This window comes from Vipera ursinii, assembly GCF_947247035.1.
Source record: "Vipera ursinii genome assembly, chromosome: 10".
Lineage (NCBI taxonomy): Eukaryota > Metazoa > Chordata > Lepidosauria > Squamata > Viperidae > Vipera > Vipera ursinii.
The window spans coordinates 19,973,034-19,994,509 of record NC_139520.1 but is presented as its reverse complement, the minus strand read 5'-3'; the positions used below and the strand labels follow the sequence as shown (position 1 = coordinate 19,994,509).

The following is a 21,476-nucleotide window of genomic DNA, read 5'->3' as shown; positions in this document are numbered from 1 at the left end:
AAGAGCTCTGTTTTCTTAGGACAAACACCCAGGAAATGAAGAGGGTGAATTTTGACAGAGGCCAAGCAAGGAACCAGATAATCAAGATTGGTAATCCTCGATTTACAACCACAACTGGGATCATTGGATAAGCAAGGCAGTCGTTAAGTGATTTATCCCTGATTTTATGACCATTTTTGCCAGGGTTTTCCAGTGAATCACTGCCATTATTAAGCGAATCCTGAAGGTATTAAGTGAATCCAGCTTCATCCATTGACTGGGAAGGTCGCAAATGTCTATCATGAGGACACACACACCCCTGCCCAGGACAGTGCAACCATCCCAAATGCAAGCCAGTTGCCAAGTGTTTGAATTATGATAATGTGATCACATGGGATTCTGCATTTATCATCCTAAATACACACCGGTTACCAAGCACTCAAATTTTAAGCACTTTAATCCATGGGGACGCTGCAACAGTCAAAAGTGTGAGGACCAGCCACCATTTTTGAGTGCTGTTGTAACTTTGAACAGTCACTAATTGAATGATTGCAAGTCAAAGGCTCCCTGTATGTTTGAAATAGTATAAGGTTTTCTGCTTGAGCAGGGGATTGGACTAGAAGACCCCCAAGGTCCGTTCCAACTCTATTACTCCATTACTCTGTATATAAGAAGAGGTGTAGAATGTGGCAGAGACATCTTTTGACATCTATGATTAATGCGTTAATAAATCACCATGTCAAGAGTTTAATTTGCTTCAGCTTAGGAGAAGCTAAGTCGAAGGGACTGAAATTCTCCATGAAGGTCCGGCAAAACCATAGAGCCACTGATGGACAGCCAAAGAAGGGCCACCAATCCACCCTCACCTGAAGGACTGCAAGGTTGGGAAACATAATCCATCATGTAAATGAAATGACAGGAGAGGCCAGTCATTAATTAACATCAGAATTAAAGCTCACAACTCTCTTTGTTTAAATGATTGGCCGCAGACTTCCCGCCTTACTATGCAGGATGTTCCTTCCTCGTGCTTTGCATTAATTGCCTTCATTTGTCATCTGTAGCATTTGAGTCATTGTCAGTTGCCTTTTTTTAAAAAAAAAATCCCCAAATCACAAATCGGGCTGGCTAAAAATAAAACATGATTAATGCCACATGATCTTCCTTCCACAGAAGAAGTCACATGAACAAGGACTCCTGAAACGTATCAGTTGAAGATTGAGGAAGCTACTTTAAGGTGGACACTTGGATTGATTGACATACTGTGCTAGGCAATGTCTATGGAGACTCTCAGTCATCCAGGTCATGGTTGTCCCAAAGTTGCTTGTTCAAAAGGCACCTGGACTTTGTTTTTTCCAGTCTAGTTGCCTTTTGAACAAACAACGTCCAGTTGCCTTTTGAACAAGCACCTTTGGGTTTTAGGCAATGGCTTGCTTAACTAGGGTCCACCATGATCGACTGATTTTGCCAAACCATAAGAAGGCAGCAATGGTGAGCTCCACGGAACACGTCAAGTCAAGCCAAACCTAATACATAACACTTTCTTCTAGATAGGCAACATTGTGTGATGGTTATGGACTAGAACTAGAGAGACCCAGAGTATTGCTTTCTGCAAGGGTGTGTTTAAAAGAAATTCCACCTAACAATACACTGCATGCAAGTTTTTAAAGATAAACGAACAGTAACATCTCAATTTCATTGTCATTATAATTTACAGTGACACAATCAGTAGTGGGATTCAGCCAGTTTGCACCACTTTGGCAGACCTGGTAGCTAATTTTGTATTGCCCAAACCCAGAATGGACTTCCAGAAGTGACATCCACACAGAGAACCGGTTGTTGACATATTTGAATCCCACCACTGGATATAATATGTGCTAATCCACATCAGATCACTGTACAGGAGAATTTTCACTTTTTAAAGCACCGAAGACGTATTTAAAGAAAATCAATGTAACTCTTTTCTGTGAGCAATTCAATTTTTGCAAACACAAAGTGCCTGCTATATATGCGATAGGTTTCCCATTCCTCACCAAATTAACACATTAAATAAAGATGCAAGGGTTGCTTAAACAGGTACTTCAAAAATATGTTTTTTTTAAAAAAATTCACCCAGTAGTAGTCGAAATGAAATGTAAAAAAGGGATGAAGATATGCAATCTAAATTTGCATCTCCCTGCGATAACAGGAAGCATATTATTCAAAACACTGGTCTCTTAAAGAGAGAAGACTGTGTATGAAGACATTGCTAACTTGGTGATGTTATAAAAGCGGTACAAAAAAAAATATTTTCTGGCCACTGAAGATTTCAGCTTCAGGTCAAAAAGTGAGAAATTGCCTGCAAGGATTTTTTCCTATATATTTGACAAAGTCCTGCTGAACTACCTAAAGGAGAATGAAGGAAAGAAGAACCAGCAACTACAGTAGCCGTTTGAGATATTGATCGGGAGATAAAGACATCACTCACAGAAGAAGAAAGAAAGCTGGAAGGATAACCACTAGCGCAACTATGAACAGCAACATTTCAGTTGCTGTTACACTGATTCGTCTATTGTGCTCTATTTTTCCTTGCCCTGAGATGTCTCTTAAGACTGCAGGGTAATTTTCATGAGGGAAATTAGAGAGAGAAGAGGGTGAAATAGTCACAAGGAAAGTTACAGAAATGAGGTCTAGGACAACTCGCTGCAGAACATTCAAAGCTGTATTAATCATTTCATTCGGTTATTTTTATTATTGATTCACCACGTTTTCATCGAAAATACTGCAGCGCTTGTATTTCTGGATTGACTTTCTTTATTTTATTATTACTGGCCATGGCTCCATCGAAGTTAATGTATCTTCTGTATTTGTTGAATTGTCCTGCAACTAGTTGTCCCATAGTGTGTTGACTGTGGTGAGTTGTCTGCAGTGAGTTTGGCTGTTGGTGTGGCAAGTTATCCCATCCCAACAGAAGTGGGTCACGCCATCTTCTCCCAGTTGTAAATGGCCTCTCCCTTGGCACCAGGGGTTCCATGTTTGTTGAGACTACTCAGTGAGCATTCTGGGAAAAGATCTTCTTCCACAGTGCTTCCTTATTGTGCAATGCACCTTTTCGGGACTGATAACCAACAATTGCTCTGTCCATGGCATGGTGTGTGGAAATGACCTTGGGAGACAGGAGGAAGAACTGCAGATTGGACAATCAGCATGTGAAACCGTTTTTAAATAATCAAGGTGGGGAAAAGAGATTCTCTCTTTTACATAGGCAAAATATGATAATTTTGTTTCACTTTTCAGCCAAGCATCAAAAGTACTTAGGTTACTGAAGACCCCAAAGGCAACCTCTGTTCAACTAGCTTTGCATATTTGCTCTGTTAATTTACATAATCATGGTGGACTGCATACAACTGCTAAATTACATTGTTCTTTAGTGATGTCAATTTTTTTTTAAAAAAGCACTCAGGATAGTCCAATGGATAATAAGAAAAATATTGATGAGGCTGCTTAAAACCCTTAAATTGTTCTGTACCAGCCTGCTATTGGCCCTGCAGAAAAGGCAGGGACAACGCCTTTACAAACGGGAAGAGGCTGGAATTAAGCCTGCCAAATTTATTAACATAAAACAGAGCAAAACAAGACACCAACCATGAAACAGGAGCTATGAAACAGGAACTAATCAAGCGGTTGCCTTCAGCAAACCAGCCCTCCCACGCATTCCCCTTTTATACAGTTCAGGGCGTGGCTTCTCTCTGCCTCCTTCCGAGGTGCCCCATTGCCTTCCTCTGTTTACTCCTGATTAACTGCCTCCTGCGTCGGGCATCCTTGAACAGGGCCAGCTGTGGGTCATCTTCATCCACGCTGTCAGGCTCACACAGCTGGGTCTCCGTGGTGACCAGGTGGGAGGGGCCTGGCTGAGGGCTCTCATCAGCAAGCTCTCCAACCCCCTCAGCAAGCTCTTCAACACCCCCCTCCTCCTCTGAGTTGTCCGACCCAACTGCCGAACCCACAGGCTGACCCTGAATCACAACATAAATTTTCAGGCATCTCAGCAACAAACCATCCTTTGGTTTTTAGTACAGTGCTCACTCTAGCCACCAGATTCAAATAATTATATATAACACGTTTAGCGAATCAATCAACAAAGTAGATTATTCACTGAAGAAATGCATCATTTCTCCAAAGAAGAAGGCCTTTGAGAAGACTTTGATTCTGATGTTGAATATTTCTGAAAAACTCACGGAAAAGGAACAGGAGCTGGTCTGCACCTAGGAGAATCTACTGAGGAACAGAGGGAACCCAGAGGACTCCCTCCCTTTAGTAGGCAGTCTGGGACAACCACAACAAACAATTTATTGTACATCCTAACCAATCTGGAGAGTTTGATTTATGGTCCACCCTTGTGTGTAACCTGTACTATAGCACCTTCATAATTTTCTACTTGATACCAAAAAACAATAAAGCTAGAAAGAAGTAATCAATAGAGAGTCTGACTCATGGTTGATAGCACATGCTGTCCATTTTATGAAACTTTTGCCCCCCCATGACAAGATTCTGACAACCATTTCAAGAACCGAGACTTCCAATGAAGAGAGGAGATTGAGAGAGAAAACAATCAAATGGACAAGTAACCATCCAGCTGCTGGTATTGCAGAAGATCTGCTGTCCAGCTTCTGTTTTTGCTTCTTAGCACATCCATCCTTCTCTTTTGACAATGTCATCCTTCTCCTAGTCTTCTCTCTAACCCCACTAGGTCTTATGTTGGCAAGGAAGGGTCAGAAGCAATAGGTGCTTTTGTCCAAGTCACCAGCACATGACTAACCTTGGTTACTTTTCCATGGAGGAGAAGTAGGGTTTCAGCTAATCGTGATGCTTGGTGCATGAGGGTTGATGGTTATGATGCTACCGTATTTTTCCGTCTATAAGACGCACCCTTGTATAAGACATCCCCCAATTACTGGTACTTTTTGGTACCATCATACAAGGGAGGCGACTTCCTCCAATCAGATGGCACTCTGCAGGCTTAGTCATGCCCACCCCCTCAGCTGTCAATCACTGTACTGAGGCGGCTTCCTGGGGCCTCTTGCGGCTTCAGCCTGAGCTGCACCGGTGAAAAACGGGTCATAGAAGGCGGCTTCAGTGGGACCGGCGGCATCGTTGGGGCACTGCGATCCTCCAGCACCAGGCAGCATCTCGGGCCGGCTTTCTCCCCCTCCAGGTGGCATCTCAGGCCAATGATATCCTCCTGTACCAGGCAGCATGGCAGCGGCATGTAAAGAACCCACACAGACATGCCCTGGGCTGGGAAGGTTACCGTTATTTTTTTGTGTTTAAGACGCTGCACTTGTGTAAGATGCACCTGATTTTTGAACAGGGTGTTTGCAGGAAAAAAAATAGCGTCTTATACATGGAAAAATACAGTACCTGGACCCTTCTTGTGAGTTGTTCCATGAAACTGGTCATATACAAGTTTAATTAAAGAATAAATACATGCATACTGTGTGCATTAAGAAGCAATGAATGCATACACTCTTATTTTTAGTGAATATAAACAGGAATATAGCCTAACCTGGAAAGTTATTGGTTCCAGTTGGTGTCTTCAGCTTATTCTCTTTTCTACTTCAGTCCCCCATTTGCAAAATGGCAGTAAGGGGACTATATTTATGAGGTTGTTATATGTATCACTGCCTTCACCTTCTAAAAACCTACTGTACTCATTACTTTCTGAGTGCAAGCTAGATAAATATTCATAAATACTGGAATGCAGATACAATTATATTCCTCTTCTTAATATGGGGCAGCAGTTATTTCAATCACAGAGGTGCATAAATGTGCTAATAAGGGCTTGTTGGACCCTCAAATGACCACAATCTTCAAAACATCTTTGATGGGACTTACAACTTCTGATCAGAACAATAGTTTAGTATGCTGAGCCTGACAATGCACGGCAGTTCGAGATTTTGTCCTCTCTAATGATGATTGTTCCTGTCTCTTTCCATTTCTTAGTCCCAGACAACGAACAGCCGTTTGTCCCCCCTTCTCCCCCAAATTAATATCAATAACTGTGCTTTAATTATTGTTCCAGTTTCACTCCAGCACAATCTGCTGGGTCATCACAAATGGCATAATCAAATGTGGCTGAAACAGCATGTTCCTTCTCTGCGGGTAAAAACATGAAGAACAGACAGAAATCTGCCACCCAAGCTAGAGGAGCTTCAACTGCAGAGTTCTTTGATGTGACCAGTGGCAAAAGACTCCATCCCTGGAGGTTTTTCAGACTGTCACTTGTCTGAAATGGGATAGGTTCTCCTTCCTGAGGAGGGGGCTGAAGACCTCCAAGATACCATTCTATTCTATTATTCTATTCTATTCTATTCTATTCTATTCTATTCTATTCTATTCTATTCTATTCTATTCTATTCTATTCTATTCTATTCTATTCTATTCTATTCTTATATCTTATTCTATTCTTATATCTTATTCTATTCTTATATCTTATTCTATTCTATTCTATTCCTATTAATTCTATTCTATTCTATTCTATTCTATTCTATTCTATTCTATTCTATTCTATTCTGTTCTGTTCTGTTCTGTTCTATTCTATTCTATTCTATTCTATTCTATTCCTATTAATTCTATTCTATTCTATTCTATTCTATTCTATTCTATTCTATTCTATTCTATTCTATTCTATTCTATTCTATTCTATTCTTATATCTTATTCTATTCTATTCCTATTAATTCTATTCTATTCTATTCTATTCTATTCTATTCTATTCTATTCTATTCTATTCTATTCTATTCTATTCTATTCCTATTAATTCTATCATGATTCTATTCTATTCTATTCTATTCTATTCTATTCTATTCTATTCTATTCTATTCTATTCTATTCTATTCTATCATGATTCTATTCTATTCTATTCTATCCTTATATCTTATTCTATTCTTATATCTTATTCTATTCTATTCTATTCTATTCTATTCTATTCTATTCTATTGACAAAGATCAGTAGAAAATAGGAAAATCACATTAAAAAGAAATATTTGGGAACTCAGATAACATCTGGACTTTAGCTCCAGCAACCAACAATATTCTTAAGAGTAGATATACTTTACATCACACCAACTGGGGAATATAGAAAATTCAGTGAGTTTTCCACTGTTGCTTCAATTCTAGAGATATAAAAAGAGACATATAAGGAAAGCCAGGAAAGAGAATGTCAGAGGAGAGATTGTTCATTACCCCTAGCAACTGCTAGGAGATTGTTCATTACCCCTAGCAACCTCAAAAATGGAAAATAATTAGTTTAGGAATCAGGACTGGGGTTCACATAAGGCACAAATTCAAGCCCAAAACATTTCCCCAAAATTAGCAATCTCTCCAGCACTTTTAAGGCTCAAGATTGTCTAACAGTCCATACCTTAATTACCTAAGGGAACTTTTTTTTTAAAAAAGTCACTGCTAACTACAGGTAGTCCTTGAGTTACAATCATTCATTTAGTGAACATTCAAAATGACAATGGCACTGAAGAAAAGTGACTTACGGCCATTTTTCACACTTGCAACCATTGCAGCATCCTGGTGGTCTTGTGATCAAAATTCAGACATTTGACAACTGACTCATATTTATGACGGTCGCAGTGTCCCGGGGTCACGTGATCACATTTTGTGACCTTCTGACAAGCAAAGTCCATGGGGAAGCCAGATTCACTTAACAACCATGCTATTAACTTAACAACTGCAGTGATTCACTTAACAACTGTGGCAAGGAAGGTTGAAAAATGGGGCTAAACTCACTTAACAACAGAAATTTTGAGCTCACATCTGGACATAAATCAAGGACTGAAGCTTCTCCTAACAAGCCCTAGTAAAGAAAGTCTAATCCTCAAAATCCAGGGTTTTCTGGCCTTTTTGAGTTTCTGCATCCATAAAAGCCCCCCGTAAAACAAATGTCCTTTGCAAACTTCCTTAGTACCTGGACAAAACCTCTCAAGTGTACAAAGCAGGGTTAAAGCTTCATGGACCATTTGGTCTCCACTTCTAAGCCGGCCAAACTCACAATGCCCGGTACACCAGTGCCAACATTTTAATTTGACACCTGTCTTATTGAAATGAATTTTTGGCTATCTGCTTCATCCATACTACAAACATCACTGTTCCAAAGCCAAAAAAAAAAAATGGGGCCAAATTCCAAAGTTCACCACACACTAGAAATAGCATATGTCCACATTTCATCCATGGTTTAAATCAAGAACTTCTGCTGTGATTCTGCACTACCAGAATGAAACCGATAATTGAATTCAAGCAACCACGTGGCTCAGGGCGAAAGGTCACACACGTCTGTTCCCCAAGTCCATGTTGATATTCACATTAGCAACCATTTAAGTACACAAGCTTTTCAAGACACACAGAAAGCAAAAGCCACAGCAAAGGTCAATGTTTGCATGAATGCAGAATTAGCAAAAGTTTTTTAAAAATTAAAAAGCTGCCACTCTTCTATATAATTCAAGTAGAAACCACAGAGGACCTCTTTTCACAAGGGTAGTGAGTTGTTAGTACATTCCAAACATTTATAGGGACACTCAGTCATATATATATATATATATTTGGTGCACGTGAAAAAAATAAAATAAAAGAACAAGAGCGAGAGGGATGAAAATAAGATTTCTTACAGTTCAGAATCGGTTGGCCCACTGTGAATGTGGACGGATGTTCAATGTGAAAAACCTTTTGCTGAAATCCCGGAATGCATTCTAAATCCTTTGTGAGCATAGGGAGCAGCACCTGAAAAAAAGCAAAGAAAGAGAGTTTTCATATCTGCTAGTTCACCTTTGATGCCAGCTCTTGCAAATAATAGCACAGATGGATTCAACCTTGGTGAGATTAGAAGTGGTCCCATCCTTTTAAAATTTGCTCAGTGTTGCCTTGGGGCATAAAAAGGCATTTCACCTGAATTGAAAGAGAGAAGGACGTTTCTTCTGTTGGGCAGGTGACAAATTATATCAATGAACATCTGTCAGGAGTGAAAGACCAGGTCCACGTGTGAAGGCCCAGTTAAACTGAATTATTGCTGACCAACCTATGCACAGGAATCTTCTCAACTAATGGTTAGCACCTGCTTGGAGTTAGATAAAGAGCAACAGAATTCCACGGACATTGGACTTAGTCTGCTTATGATTACTTAGGGGATTCCAGGCTGATCTATCTTTTAACTCTGCCCCTACTTCCGTCGCTCCTTCTCCAATAACATCTGAAGATTTGCCACTGGCCAAAATATGCAGGGGAGATGTCTTCTTTGCCCACCACTGTTGAAGGTGTTCAGAGCCCATACAAATTTCCTAGAACATGAACTTTCAATTTGCGCTCATATAGTTTTAACAACAAAAACATTTGTGCCCAAAGTGGGTAGGTCAAGCTGATCTCGTGAGAATAACTGCAAATGAAACTCGTCTTGGAAAGACAACCCAAACTAGTCATTATAAGCTGCCAGCCCCTACCATCATCAGGCTTTGAAAGGTGGTTTGTTTCAAGCAAAACCACCCATCAGAATTCTTGTAGTTTGCTTGTGGCGAACCATACTAATAAAGCATGGATGACTCCTTTCCTTTCCCTGGAACTGAGTTGACAACTAGAGACCATAGAAGCTTTTGCTGTTAATATGATGAGGAAACAAAGAAGGAAAGCAGAGACAAAGAGTGGTTAATGACAAGACAAGTTGGCAAGCTCAGACTTAGCAGATGGACACATTTCTCATCTTAAATGGTGTGTGCCAAAATTTGCCCTTTTGTGCAAGTGATCAACTAGAGAAAAAGAAAGAGTTCACAAGGTTTACGCTTTCCATAAAACGCTGACTTAAGCTTGTAATGACTAATTTGGTTTCCTGTCCTACTCTGCAAATCATCACAACACCATCCATAACTACCAACCATAAAAGGGCCACCATGAAATATGAATGACACAACAGAAAACTGAGGAGAAGAATCTAAAGAAGCAGAGGGAGGGAAATGACTTTATTTGGATTTCAGTTTTGCATGATTTGAAGGACCCTTTGGCCTTCTGAGATGGAACTAGGATAGTAGTCTTAACCCAGGGAATGAAATTAAACCAAAACATTGCAGAACAAGAATATTGTATAATCCAGTAAGTGATTAGCATCCTCTGCATGAGACCAGATCTTCATTAGAAAGAAAAGCAAACAAGTTAGGGAGATCCCACTCTAATATACTCATTAATAAATGAGGGCCAGGGTGCAAATAAATAATAAACAAATACAATACCAAATAAATAATCCAGTTTCCATGTTTTGGTAATCTAGTCTTTTGCCAATGCAATAGACTCTAAAAAAAGTAAAGGTTTCCCCTATCCCGTCATATCAAATTCTAGGGTGTGGTGCTCATCTCCATTTCTTGACCGAGGGAGCCAGCATTGTCTGAAGAAATTTCTATGGTCAAGTGGCCAGCATGACTATACTCCAAAGGTGCACGGAATGCTGTTATTTTCCCACCAAAGTGGTACCTATTAATTTACTCACATTTTCATGCTTTCAAACTGCTAATTGGGCAGGAGCTGGAGCTCACCCCATCACACAGTTCTTGGGTCTTGAACCTGGACTGTCAGTTTTCTGGCTGATGAGCTCAGCATCTTTAACCACCTACCATGAACCTCCGAGAATCTATTTTACTCTGCTATAAGCCATCCAGGGTTGCTTTGAAATGAAATGGGTGGCAAATAAATTTAATTAATAAATAAATGAGCAACTTGACTGAAGTCAATGCACCAAGAGTTCTCCATTTTTCCATTTTGTTTTCCAAGTTTCACAAAGCAACAGACAGACACGTTTTGCTGTAGTGTTTAGCTCCTTCAATTCATTTGCACCTCCTTTGGAGGCTTACACCAGCAGTGTGTTAACAAAACTGACAGGGGGAAATGTGGGGTGTGATTGTAAACCTCATTCCGTAATGAATTACCGTATCCTTGCGTTTTTCTCAGGCAGCTTTTTATCAAGAAGATGAACAGGGTAGAACTCTCCACAAAAGCCATGTGATTAATTAGCAACATGTCTACCTAGGCCAACATGTATGTGTATCTTTGTGGGTGTGCATGCATACTTTTGTGTATGTGTATTTTCTATCAATGAAAACACAAGCTAGAAATGGCGCTAGGAAGTAGAACCAGTGCATCTGGAGGAAACTAATCCTTTTAATCTAAATTTCACTGCTGCTAAGGGCTCACAGCAGAGATCAAGGAAGGAAATAAACATAGACAATAACTCACATATTACTTTGTGGAAGGTATTATAAGTTCAACTCAGCAACTAAACCTATCTTTCCTCCTCTGGAGAATAATTACGAGACGCTCGCCCAGCCTTCAGATGAAAGGGAGGTTTTCCTGTTAGCCGTGCAATTTCCAATTGTTTTCTGCTCATCTCGATATTAAACTAGTTGTCATCCTCAACCTCACACTGGTCTTTTTTATTATTATTATTATTAATTACTTTTTTAAACCATGGAGTGCCTCGTACATTCTCTTTCTACTTTGTGGAGGGAAAAAACCCCCAAGAAACTTTTATGAAAACTAAATGGCTACTTTATTAGAAGTAAAGGGCTACTTGTCTCCTTTAAGTCTCGGCTTTGAAAAGTTTATAGTTCCAAAACAGTGCGAACTTGTCTTTACAAAGAAGAGCAAAGAACAATACTCTTGGATCTATAACTGTCTCTTGGTTGATTCAGCCCGCACAAGAGGTGAATGTAATGGAAGGCAATAAAACATTCTTTATTGCAGTTGTCCGCACTCTGCCACCTTTCAAATATGCTGGAAGAGTAACTCTCCAAATTTCTAGCTGGGGGTGAGTCACTGAAAAGACAATGCTGGCTGTGGGAACAAGGGAGCTTTAAATCCAGCATAGCTGGAATACAACTATTCGTTTAGTGACTGTTTGAAGTTACAACAACCCCCCTCCTAAAGGCACTTAGGATGCAGATTCAAAGTTCTAATGGGCTTCATTAACAACTAATCAGTGGGACAACTTGCCTCCAGAAGCAATGGATGGAAACTAATCAAGGAGAGAAGCAATCTAGAACTAAGGAGAAATTTCTTGACAGTGAGAACAATTAACCAGTGGAATGGCTTGCTTCCAGAAGTTTTGGCTGCTCCAGCACTGGAGATTTTAAAGAAGAGATTGGACACCCATTTATCTGAAGTGGTGTAGGTTCTCCTGCTTGAGCAAGGGGTTGGACTAGAAGACCTCCAAGCTCCTTTCCAACTCTGTTATTCTGTATGTTCCTTATTTTTATCCTAGAGATTTTCTGCAAAATGTTTCTTCTCTCCTTCCCCCCACCCTTAGCAAAGACTTTATATTTGATAAAGGGAGCTATATTGAGACCCATAAAACCATATCATTTCTTGGTACCAATAAAGATATATATATCAGATTATGTTCTTCTATTTCACCTCAACCTTGGCTCCAACACTGGAGTTTTTAAAGAAGAGATCAGATAGCCATCTGTATGGAAAGGTACAGGGTTTCCTGCGTGAGCGGGGTTGGACTAGAAGACCTCCAAGGTCCCTTCCAACTCTGTTAAACCCTTATTCTGTTTTTCATTATGGTTGTAAGTCAAGGACAACCCATAAATCCTTTGACACAAAACAAAACCAACACACCGATTTGGGAAAAGGAGATTCACAAATTATTCAACTCATTGGGCATGAAAGACCTCAAACCCCATCGGACACATCAAGTCAAGCTTTTCCAGGTAGAAATCAGGAGTCCCAGATTCCTGAGCAACAGGAAGATCATTGTCTCAGCAGGGAAGAGACAACAAGGCACATAAGGAAACTTCTATTCTCCCTGCTGAGCGCATGCTTTATCTCGCACCATTAGCTTCCTACAACTTAGAAGACAAGTTGGCATCTGACATTATAGATACCAGTGCCCAGCCTGCCAGCCTAGTCATTGCTTAGAAGACTAGGAATAAAGCTTAAAAAAATATCTTCAGGATTCTAGGGCAATAGTCTACTGCTGAAAGAAAAAAGACAACGGAGGGAAGACGGTTAGTCAACTATGGAAGAGAGACGCCCTTCAGACAGAACCACTGAAGCTTTCTGCAAACCCAGGAGTGGGGCTGATACTCCATGACTTTAAGCACGCCCCAAATCCTTGGTGGAGCAGTGGGCTAATGCCTCCTTAAGTAACACCAGCTGCCTGCAATTAGTGCAGGTTCGCATCCCACCAGGCTCAAGGTTGACTCAGCCTTCCATCCTTCCGAGGTAGGTAAAATGAGGACCCAGATTGTTGGGGGCAATAAGCTGACTTTGTAATAATGCTGCTTGGGGGGTTTATGAAAGCCCTAATAAGCAGGCATATACATAGAATGAAGGCTACTGCTAAGCTTGTAAGCCGCCCTGAGTCTTCGGAGAAGGGTGGGATATAAAATGGAATTAAAATAAAAAATAAAAATAAAAATAAATCCTCCAAATCACAAGTTTTGTGGAAGTAACAAAAAGTAAAATTTCCTACCCCAAAAGATAAACACAATAACAGAGTTGGAGGGGACCTTGGAGGTCTTCTAGTTCAACTCTCTGCTCAAGCAGGAGACCCTATACAACATCCCAAGCATGTTGGAAAAAAATCATAGAACATAGAAAGATAAGGCTGGAAGGGACCTTGGAGGTCTTCCAGTCCAACTTCCTGCCCAAGACAGGAGACCTTACACCATCCTGGTTAAATGGTTGTCCAGTCTATTTTTGAAAACCTCCAGTGATGGAGCACCCACAACTGTGGGAGGCAAGTTGTTCCATTGATTAATTGTTCTCATTGTCAGAAAATTTTCCCCTTGCTTCTAGGCTGGATGTCTCCTTAATGAACTTCCACCTGTTACTTCTTCTCCTGCCTTCTGTTTCTTTGGAGAATAAGTCAGTCCCCTCTTCTTTGTGACAAGCAAGCTACACAACCTCAATTATGTCCATCTTGTTGATGTCAAAACAGGGGAAAAAAACCCTTTGTTGCAGAGAAGCTCTCAACGCCTTCTGTCTACACGGCCTTGCCCTCTCCTCAAAGCGTGCCAAGACTTTCTTAAAAGCAGAGTTTCGGCTTCTTAGAACACCCCTCCACACACACACACACACACCCCGCACAGAACATAAAATTAATTTTCAACTAGTTGCTCTCAATGTCATCAAAATAGATTGGGCAATTTCAGGTTTAGAAATCATTTTCTCAACTTGCTCCACTGTAACTCTTCTCAATTATTTATCACCTTCAGGGGGATTAGATCATAAAGCCACAAGCTCCAGATTGCTAATTTCATTTCAAAGTTTCAAGTTTCTCGGCACATATGGGCAGCAATTAGATTTTCGACTCATAACTTAAGTATTATTTCAGGCCTCAAAATTGTCTTAAGCGGCGCTGCAGCAGCGTACAAAACCATCTGCCAACAGGACCCTTTTGGCCAGCAAACACCCCTTCTTGCAACTTAAAGCCACACGAAACCACCACACCCAGGGATGATTAAAGAAAAGAAAAAAGCCAGGAGGAGGTCAGGTGCAAAGGAGAAAACGATGCGGCGTTTCGTTCCTGGAATGAAAGAGCTAGGAAATTGCTTTATGCTGAGTCATTGGAAAAAAAACACCCTGCACAGTTTATGACTACAATTGGGACCAGAATTTCCATTGCTAAACAAGGAAGTTGTTAAGTGGATCATGACCAATGTTACCATGATCGTTAAGCAAATTGCTGCAGTTATTAAGCGAATTGCATGGTCATTAAGAGTCTCTCCAACTTCCCCCATTGTCTTTGCTTATCAGAAACCAGCTGGGAAGATCACAAATGAGGATCACTTGACCCCAGGACACTGCAACCATTCTAGATACATGCTGGTTGCCAAGCACCTGAATTTTGATGATGTGACCATGGGGACAGTCATAAACACGAAGACCAGTTGTAAGTCACTTTTTTCAGAATAACAACACCATAACAAAATAAGAGAATAACAGAGATGGAAGGGACTTTGGAGGTTTTCTAGTCCAACCACCTGCTCGAAGCAGGAGACCCTACCATTCTAGACAAGCAGCTGTCCCGTTTCTTCTTAAAAGCCTCCAGTGATGGAGCACCCACAACTTCTGAAGGAAAACTGTTCCACTGATTAATTGTTCTCCCTGTTGGGAAGTTTCTCCTTAGTTCCAGGTTGCTTCTCTCCTTGATTAGCTTCCATCCGTTGCTTCTTGTCCTGCCTTCAGGTGCTTTGGAGAATCACTTGACTGCCTCTTCTTTGGGGCAACCCCTGAGATATTGAAACACTGCTATCATGTCAACCCTAGTCCTTCTCTTCTTTAAACCAGACATACCCAATTCCTGCAACTGTTCTTCAAATAGTTGCAAATTGAGGACTCTGTGTTGACTAACACATTGTAGTCATGGAACTGTTATCTCTTCTATGGAGCTGTTAGTTCTAGAACTTAATCTATGGGAGAGTTTGATTTAGGTGTGGATCAGCCTCTCAAATAGACAATAACTTCCATTTCTACTGGTGAAATTTTCTGATTCTTCTGGGACCAGGTTAGTCTGGTTCTATGAGCAGAACCAGAGAACAAACCGCAACACCATCGGAAATGGACTGTTTTATCTTTTTTCCATATTGATCCACTTCTTTTCACTTGCAAATGTCTAATGCATTTTCAATGCAATATGCATTTTCATTGCCACATATTTTAATCCCCATGTCATGGTTTCATCATTTAGTCATCAGACTATAGAAACAGTTGGCAGTTTTAGTTCCTGCGAAACAGAGGAAGACTTTTTTTTTTGTCTTTAGACTCCTCTGAAGGATTAAGTTGAAGTGTCTTTGTGGATTCTTAAAATAAATCTTCCATTGATGTATCCCCACAGTATATCATAAAAAAAAATCCAAGAAAATTCACCATGTAATAAAGATGTCACCGAATTTTAGTCTTTAAAAATCTGCTGAAGAAGAATAATAAAAAATCATGCTGAATAATCTTTGAAAATAACTATGTTGGCTCATGAGTTAATTTGCGCTCTATCATAAAATGATTAGATGCAAATTACTAGTATTACCTTGCTGGAAATTTATTTGCAACAAAGAGAGTACTGTAGGCATCTATTACCATTAAAGCCTTATCTGGGTAACAAAAATAGACTAAAGTACTAATGGACATCTGAAGGGTTTTAATTGTTTAATGTTATGCTGCCTTAACTGCAAAAGTGGAATAGCGGAATTTATCTAAGTATTCTTGCCGCAAAGTGCATCTAAAACAAATGTCTATGCACACTCTCTTTTTTTTATGAAGCCTATCTATCCACTTTTTTCTTTTATGGCAGAGAAGGACATTAACTGTATTTTATTACTGTTCATATAATTGCAACCTTGGAGGGAACAAGGACTTTCATTTCTTTCAGCCTCTCAGTCCTGAAGCAAAATCTGAGCTATCTAAAAAAAATTCTCACCTGCTTTAAGATGCAATTGCTGCTCTAACTTGCTGACGTGACACTCCCTGCCATTACAACTGAAATACTGTGTGTGTGTGTCTCTTAATGCTTTGACTCATCTCTACTAAGGCCAAGTCTTAGGTGATGAGACTTACATATAGCTTACAACTGAACATTTTCTTCTTGAAATGCATTTCTTGTGAAGCTCTGTCTAGTGATGTCTCTGGGGTGAGCAAAATAGGATACACATTATGAAGGGATCTTTAGTCCTTTAGTGTTTGAGGGCATCTTCACAATGTTTCTCTTCCCTTTTATTCTGTTAAATCAATGCATTTATTTTATCTACCCATGAAGAGGGAGGGAGGAAGGAAGGAGAAGGGTAGCGGTGAGAGGAATAAGGGTAGAAGGAGGATGAAAAGATGGAAGAAGGAGGAAGAAGGAGGAGAAGAAGGAGGAGGAGGAGGAAGAAGAAGAAAAAGAAGAAGAAGAAAAAGAAAAAGAAGAAGAAGAAGAAGAAGAAGAAGAAGAAGAAGAAGAAGAAGAAGAAGAAGAAGAAGAAGAAACTACTCAGCCAGCTAAGTCATTACATCAAAAAATTAGCTTTTTGAAGGAATAAAGCTTCTTAGAATTAGAAGTAGCTAACTATTAAAGATGAACATTTGACAGTCAAGGTTTATTTTATTTAAAAAAGCCTTATACCTATCATAAATTAATTAGATTTGTAGATAACATGCTCCAAGACCTAAGTCCATAATCATTCATAATTATTTTATTTTATCAAAATAAGAATAGGATAAAAAAAATCCATCCCTCTGAAGTCATGCACAACAGCATTGCTGTTGATCCCAAATCCATTCAGAAGTCTTACAAAAGATTTTGATGGTGAAAGGTAAAAGCTTATGTACTTGAAAAAATGTTGAAGACACGCCAATATGGGGAAAAATGATTCTTATTAATGCTTTACCTTGGCTCAGAAACAGATAAATTTTTGGCATTGATTGGATAATTGTCCATTTTGGATGATTCCGTGCAAAACATACAGAACAAAGAAAATTCAAGGTGGAATAACAATAACATAGAGATGCACTTTAAAATCAAAATCCACTTTGAGATCATTGTTTAAAAATGTGAGGATACAATTGTTCTTGCCTGGTCTTTCTCTTCAAAATCTATAGCGGATGAGCAACAGTCAACAACAGAAAAATAATATGATAAATTTCAGACAGCCAAAACGGGAAAAAATAGCAATCACATGAATGAAGTAGCCATATCAAACATCCAATTAAAAAAAAACACCTAGCAATTTGGAAAGCAGGATGCAATCAAACCTCTTGCAGGTGTTCATTTGTGAGCCCTTTTCGCTGCCAGCCACTTTTGAACATGTGAAAAAACACCAACACCTTTTCAAGTTCATTATTGCACTCTCTTTCTCGTTCTCTTTCACCTGGATCTGCCATTTGAAGTTCTCCCACAACATCCCCCTGGATCCTTCTGGGAAATTAAAATGGCATCTTAATATTCCTCTTCAGTGAATAGGTGAACGGCTTGGTACTTGTTTGCCAACATTGGCGGTGTTCAGAAATTTGCAGTGGGGTTTGCAATTGGAGGGGAAAAAATGTGACCTACATTTGTACATTAAGGGTAATGATGCAGAAAACCACCATGAATAAGGGAGACGTTCATTGCAAAATTCATGTGCACAAGGAAAATATTGCTTTGAAATATGCATCATACAGCAGTAGGAAAGTCATTATTATTAGAATTACAGTCTCATCCATGACTGGCAATGTGGCTACTCGTTTACTAGAAAAATTATCACAATACGTCTCTCTCTCTCTCTCTCTCTCTCTCTCTCTCTCTCTCATCTATCTTTTCTCTCTCTCTCTCTCATCTATCTTCTCTCTCTCTCTCTCTCTCCTCTCATCTGTCTGTCTGTCTGTCTGTCTATCTATCTATCTATCTATCTATCTATCTATCTATCTATCTATCTATCTATTATCTATCTATCTATCTATCTATCTATCTATCTATCTCTATCTATCTATCTATCTATCTATCTATCTATCTATCTATCTATCTATCTATCTATCTACCTACCTACCTACCTACCTACCTACCTTCTTCTACAAATTCATAGAAAAATAAAGACAACCAGTTTCTGACATTCCTTCCAGGGGTCCATCAAAAAGATGAAAATTCAAAGTTTCCTTTGACAGGCCTCTGGTCTGCTTCTACTGAAAGATGACTGAAATTTCCAAACACTTGTTAAGCAATCAGTAAACCTTTGTGATGCATTTCATAAGAAAGTAAGCAGCATGTATAGTACAGTGCATAGAGGGTCCTTGACTTACAGCCATTTGTTTAGCCAGCACTCAAATTTATGATGGTGCTGAAAAAAGTAACTTATGACTATTGCAGCATTCTTGCAATCACATGAACACAATTCTGGCAGTTGGCATGTATTTATGACAGTTGCAGCATTTTGGATTATGGAATCAACATTTGTGATCTTCCAAGCCAGCTTCCTACAAGCAACGTGAATGGGGGAAGCCGAATTGGCTTAATGGCTATGTGATTTGCTTAACAGCCATGGCAAAAAGGTCATAAAATCAGGTCAAGTCATATAATGACTCAGTTAATGACCACATCACTTAACAAAGAAAGTTCCTGGCCCGATTGTGCCTATGACTCGTGGACTACCTGTAATGCTATATTTATTTCTCCACAAACATGTTTACTGCCAAATAAATTGCATTCCCTAGAAGAAATAGCCACTAGCTAAAAGTGTCATCTGATATATAGTGGCAAGTTACCCGAAAACTGAGTTTCTTTCCTATCTTTAATTCTATTTGCCAAAATCCATGATTAAAGCAAGAGTCAGTGATTCATTTCCCTTATTACAGCTACATAAACAAAACCACAAACACCTAGCCATTTTCTATGGTGACAAACATCTTAAATGCCCTTCCCCCCCCCTCAAATCAAGAATCAAAGATTTCAGGATGAGGGTGGTGGATGAGGGAAGCTGAAGGAAAAACTGCAGTTTTCAGAAAATGGAACGAAGAGATTCTCCTTGATTTTTGATGGAACTTTCTTATCAGTGACATTCCTGAACTTGCTCAGGACAAGAAACCAAGAGGACAAATGATGGACGTGCATGTTTTCATTGAAGCTTCCATTTCAGCATGTTCTCCTTCCTTTTCCCAGATGTTTCCAACATAAAAACAGAGGTTATATATACTGCACATAATTCTTTGTACTCTCTGGCATTATGTTGGTTCCATAATGGTAGCCTTCTCAGCAAAATCCAGTAGACATGCATCCAACCAACCAACCAGCTCTCTGGAGTGGAAACTAGTGGATTTGGAAAATCACCAGTCTTGTTGCCCACTCCAAAGTAGCATTGTAGTTTGCTTTAACTGACACTGGTAGGTTCTTTCCCCTATGTGTAAAGCATGGCTTCAGTCCAGGGCTCAGCTGGATGCAGACCCCAAAAGACAAGCTGTCAGCAGTCCCATGCACTTACAAGCCAGAATTTCAAAGTCTGGCCTTGAAGGTTGAGATCATTGACTTAAAGCAGTTTTCTGGCCTTGCTGCTGTGAATGAATTCTGATTGCATCAAAGTCCCTCAAGAGAAGATGGCAACCTTCACCAAAATTCCCAGCAAGTAAAAATTGATTTTATAGTTAACTAAAATAAAAATAGTGAGTTGCTGAAGTCAGTTTTGGGGGTCTCCCTAATTATTCCCAAGGTAACAGAAGTAGAGAAGGAGGGAGATTCTATGGTTAGCTGAAAACTCAGCTGCTTCAGACTTTTTCCACTATCAGCCAACTAACAGTGATTCCACTTGGTTTCAGCTAATAGCAATAAAAGCTGTAGCTTTACAATTTAGCTTGCTCTCTCCTCTCCTCTCCTCTCCTCTCCTCTCCTCTCCTCTCCTCTCCTCTCCTCTCCTCTCCTCTCCTCCCCTCTTTTTCCCTTTTCCTCCTTTTATAGTATTAGCATAAATCTTGCTACTTTAAGTTGTCTTCATTACAATGCTGTTGGTAAAATATCCTCAAATTCTTCACTTTCTATCGTTTAGACACCTTACAGCAGTGGATATAAAGACGAGAAAAAATGGTGGGCATTCCACCATTGTTAGTTTCAGTTTAGGCTATCACTGTCACGAGCATTAGGATTATTTGGATTTTTCATCCAAAATTAAGTGTTGCATTGGAGAGGAAGAGCCGAAAGGAGAGGCTGCATCTAGATAGTTGTTGGATAATAAGAACATTGGTCTTAGGCTAAATTCCTTGAGTTTTTCTTTTTTCTTTTTGGACTTCCTTCTCCATACCCCTTTTGTCCATTTGTCACGTCTTTTAGATTGTCTATTTAAATAGGTGGAATAATTTTTCTCATTAATAATCATCACTGAGAGCCTTTTGGGATAAAACACTGTTAAACTGAACAACTGCTATCTTTGCTCTATCTAAATTGCCTTTTTCTTATCCAACGAGTGAACGAATCAGATAATTTTAACCAGTGCTTTTTTTCTTTAAAAAAAAAAGGTGCCGGAACTCACACAGGTCATACAACCCGCCTTGCCTACCCTACAAGGTTCCATCCAAAAAAGGTGCCAGAACTCAGTTCTGGGCGTTCTATGACAAAAAAAGCCCTGATTTGAACACTGTAATATTGGGACGCAGTGGCTCAGTGGGTTAGGACGCTGAGCTTGTCGATCAGAAGGTCGGCAGTTTGGCAGGTCAAATCCCGAGTGCCGCATAGCAGAGTGAGCGCCTGTTACTTGTCCCAGCTTTTGCCAACCTAGCAGTTCGAAAGCACATAAAAATGCAAGTAGAAAAATAGGGAGCACTCCGGTGGGAAGGTAACAGCGTTCTGTGTGCCTTTGGCATCTAGTCATGTCGGCCACATGACCACGGAGATGTCCACGGACAAGCGCTGGCTCTTCGGCTTTGAAACGGAGATGAGCACTGGCCCCTAGAGTTGGAAATGACTAGCACGTATGTGCGGGGTGAGGGGCTTGTTCAGTTTTAGCAGATGAACAAGAAAAGAATTGAGATACTGTACTGACTA

The 21,476-nt window shown here is 39.8% G+C and overlaps 1 protein-coding gene across 1 annotated transcript in view; it reads right to left on the bottom strand.

Annotated features, from left to right (window-relative positions):
* The window catches only part of CDH13 (cadherin 13), a 388,341-nt gene that overhangs the window by 279,496 nt on the left and 87,369 nt on the right, over window positions 1–21,476 (bottom strand). The window contains exon 2 of the mRNA XM_083370604.1: window positions 8,629–8,740. Within this exon, the coding sequence (XP_083226730.1) occupies window positions 8,629–8,740 (112 nt within the window). The remainder of the gene's footprint in view (window positions 1–8,628; window positions 8,741–21,476) is intronic.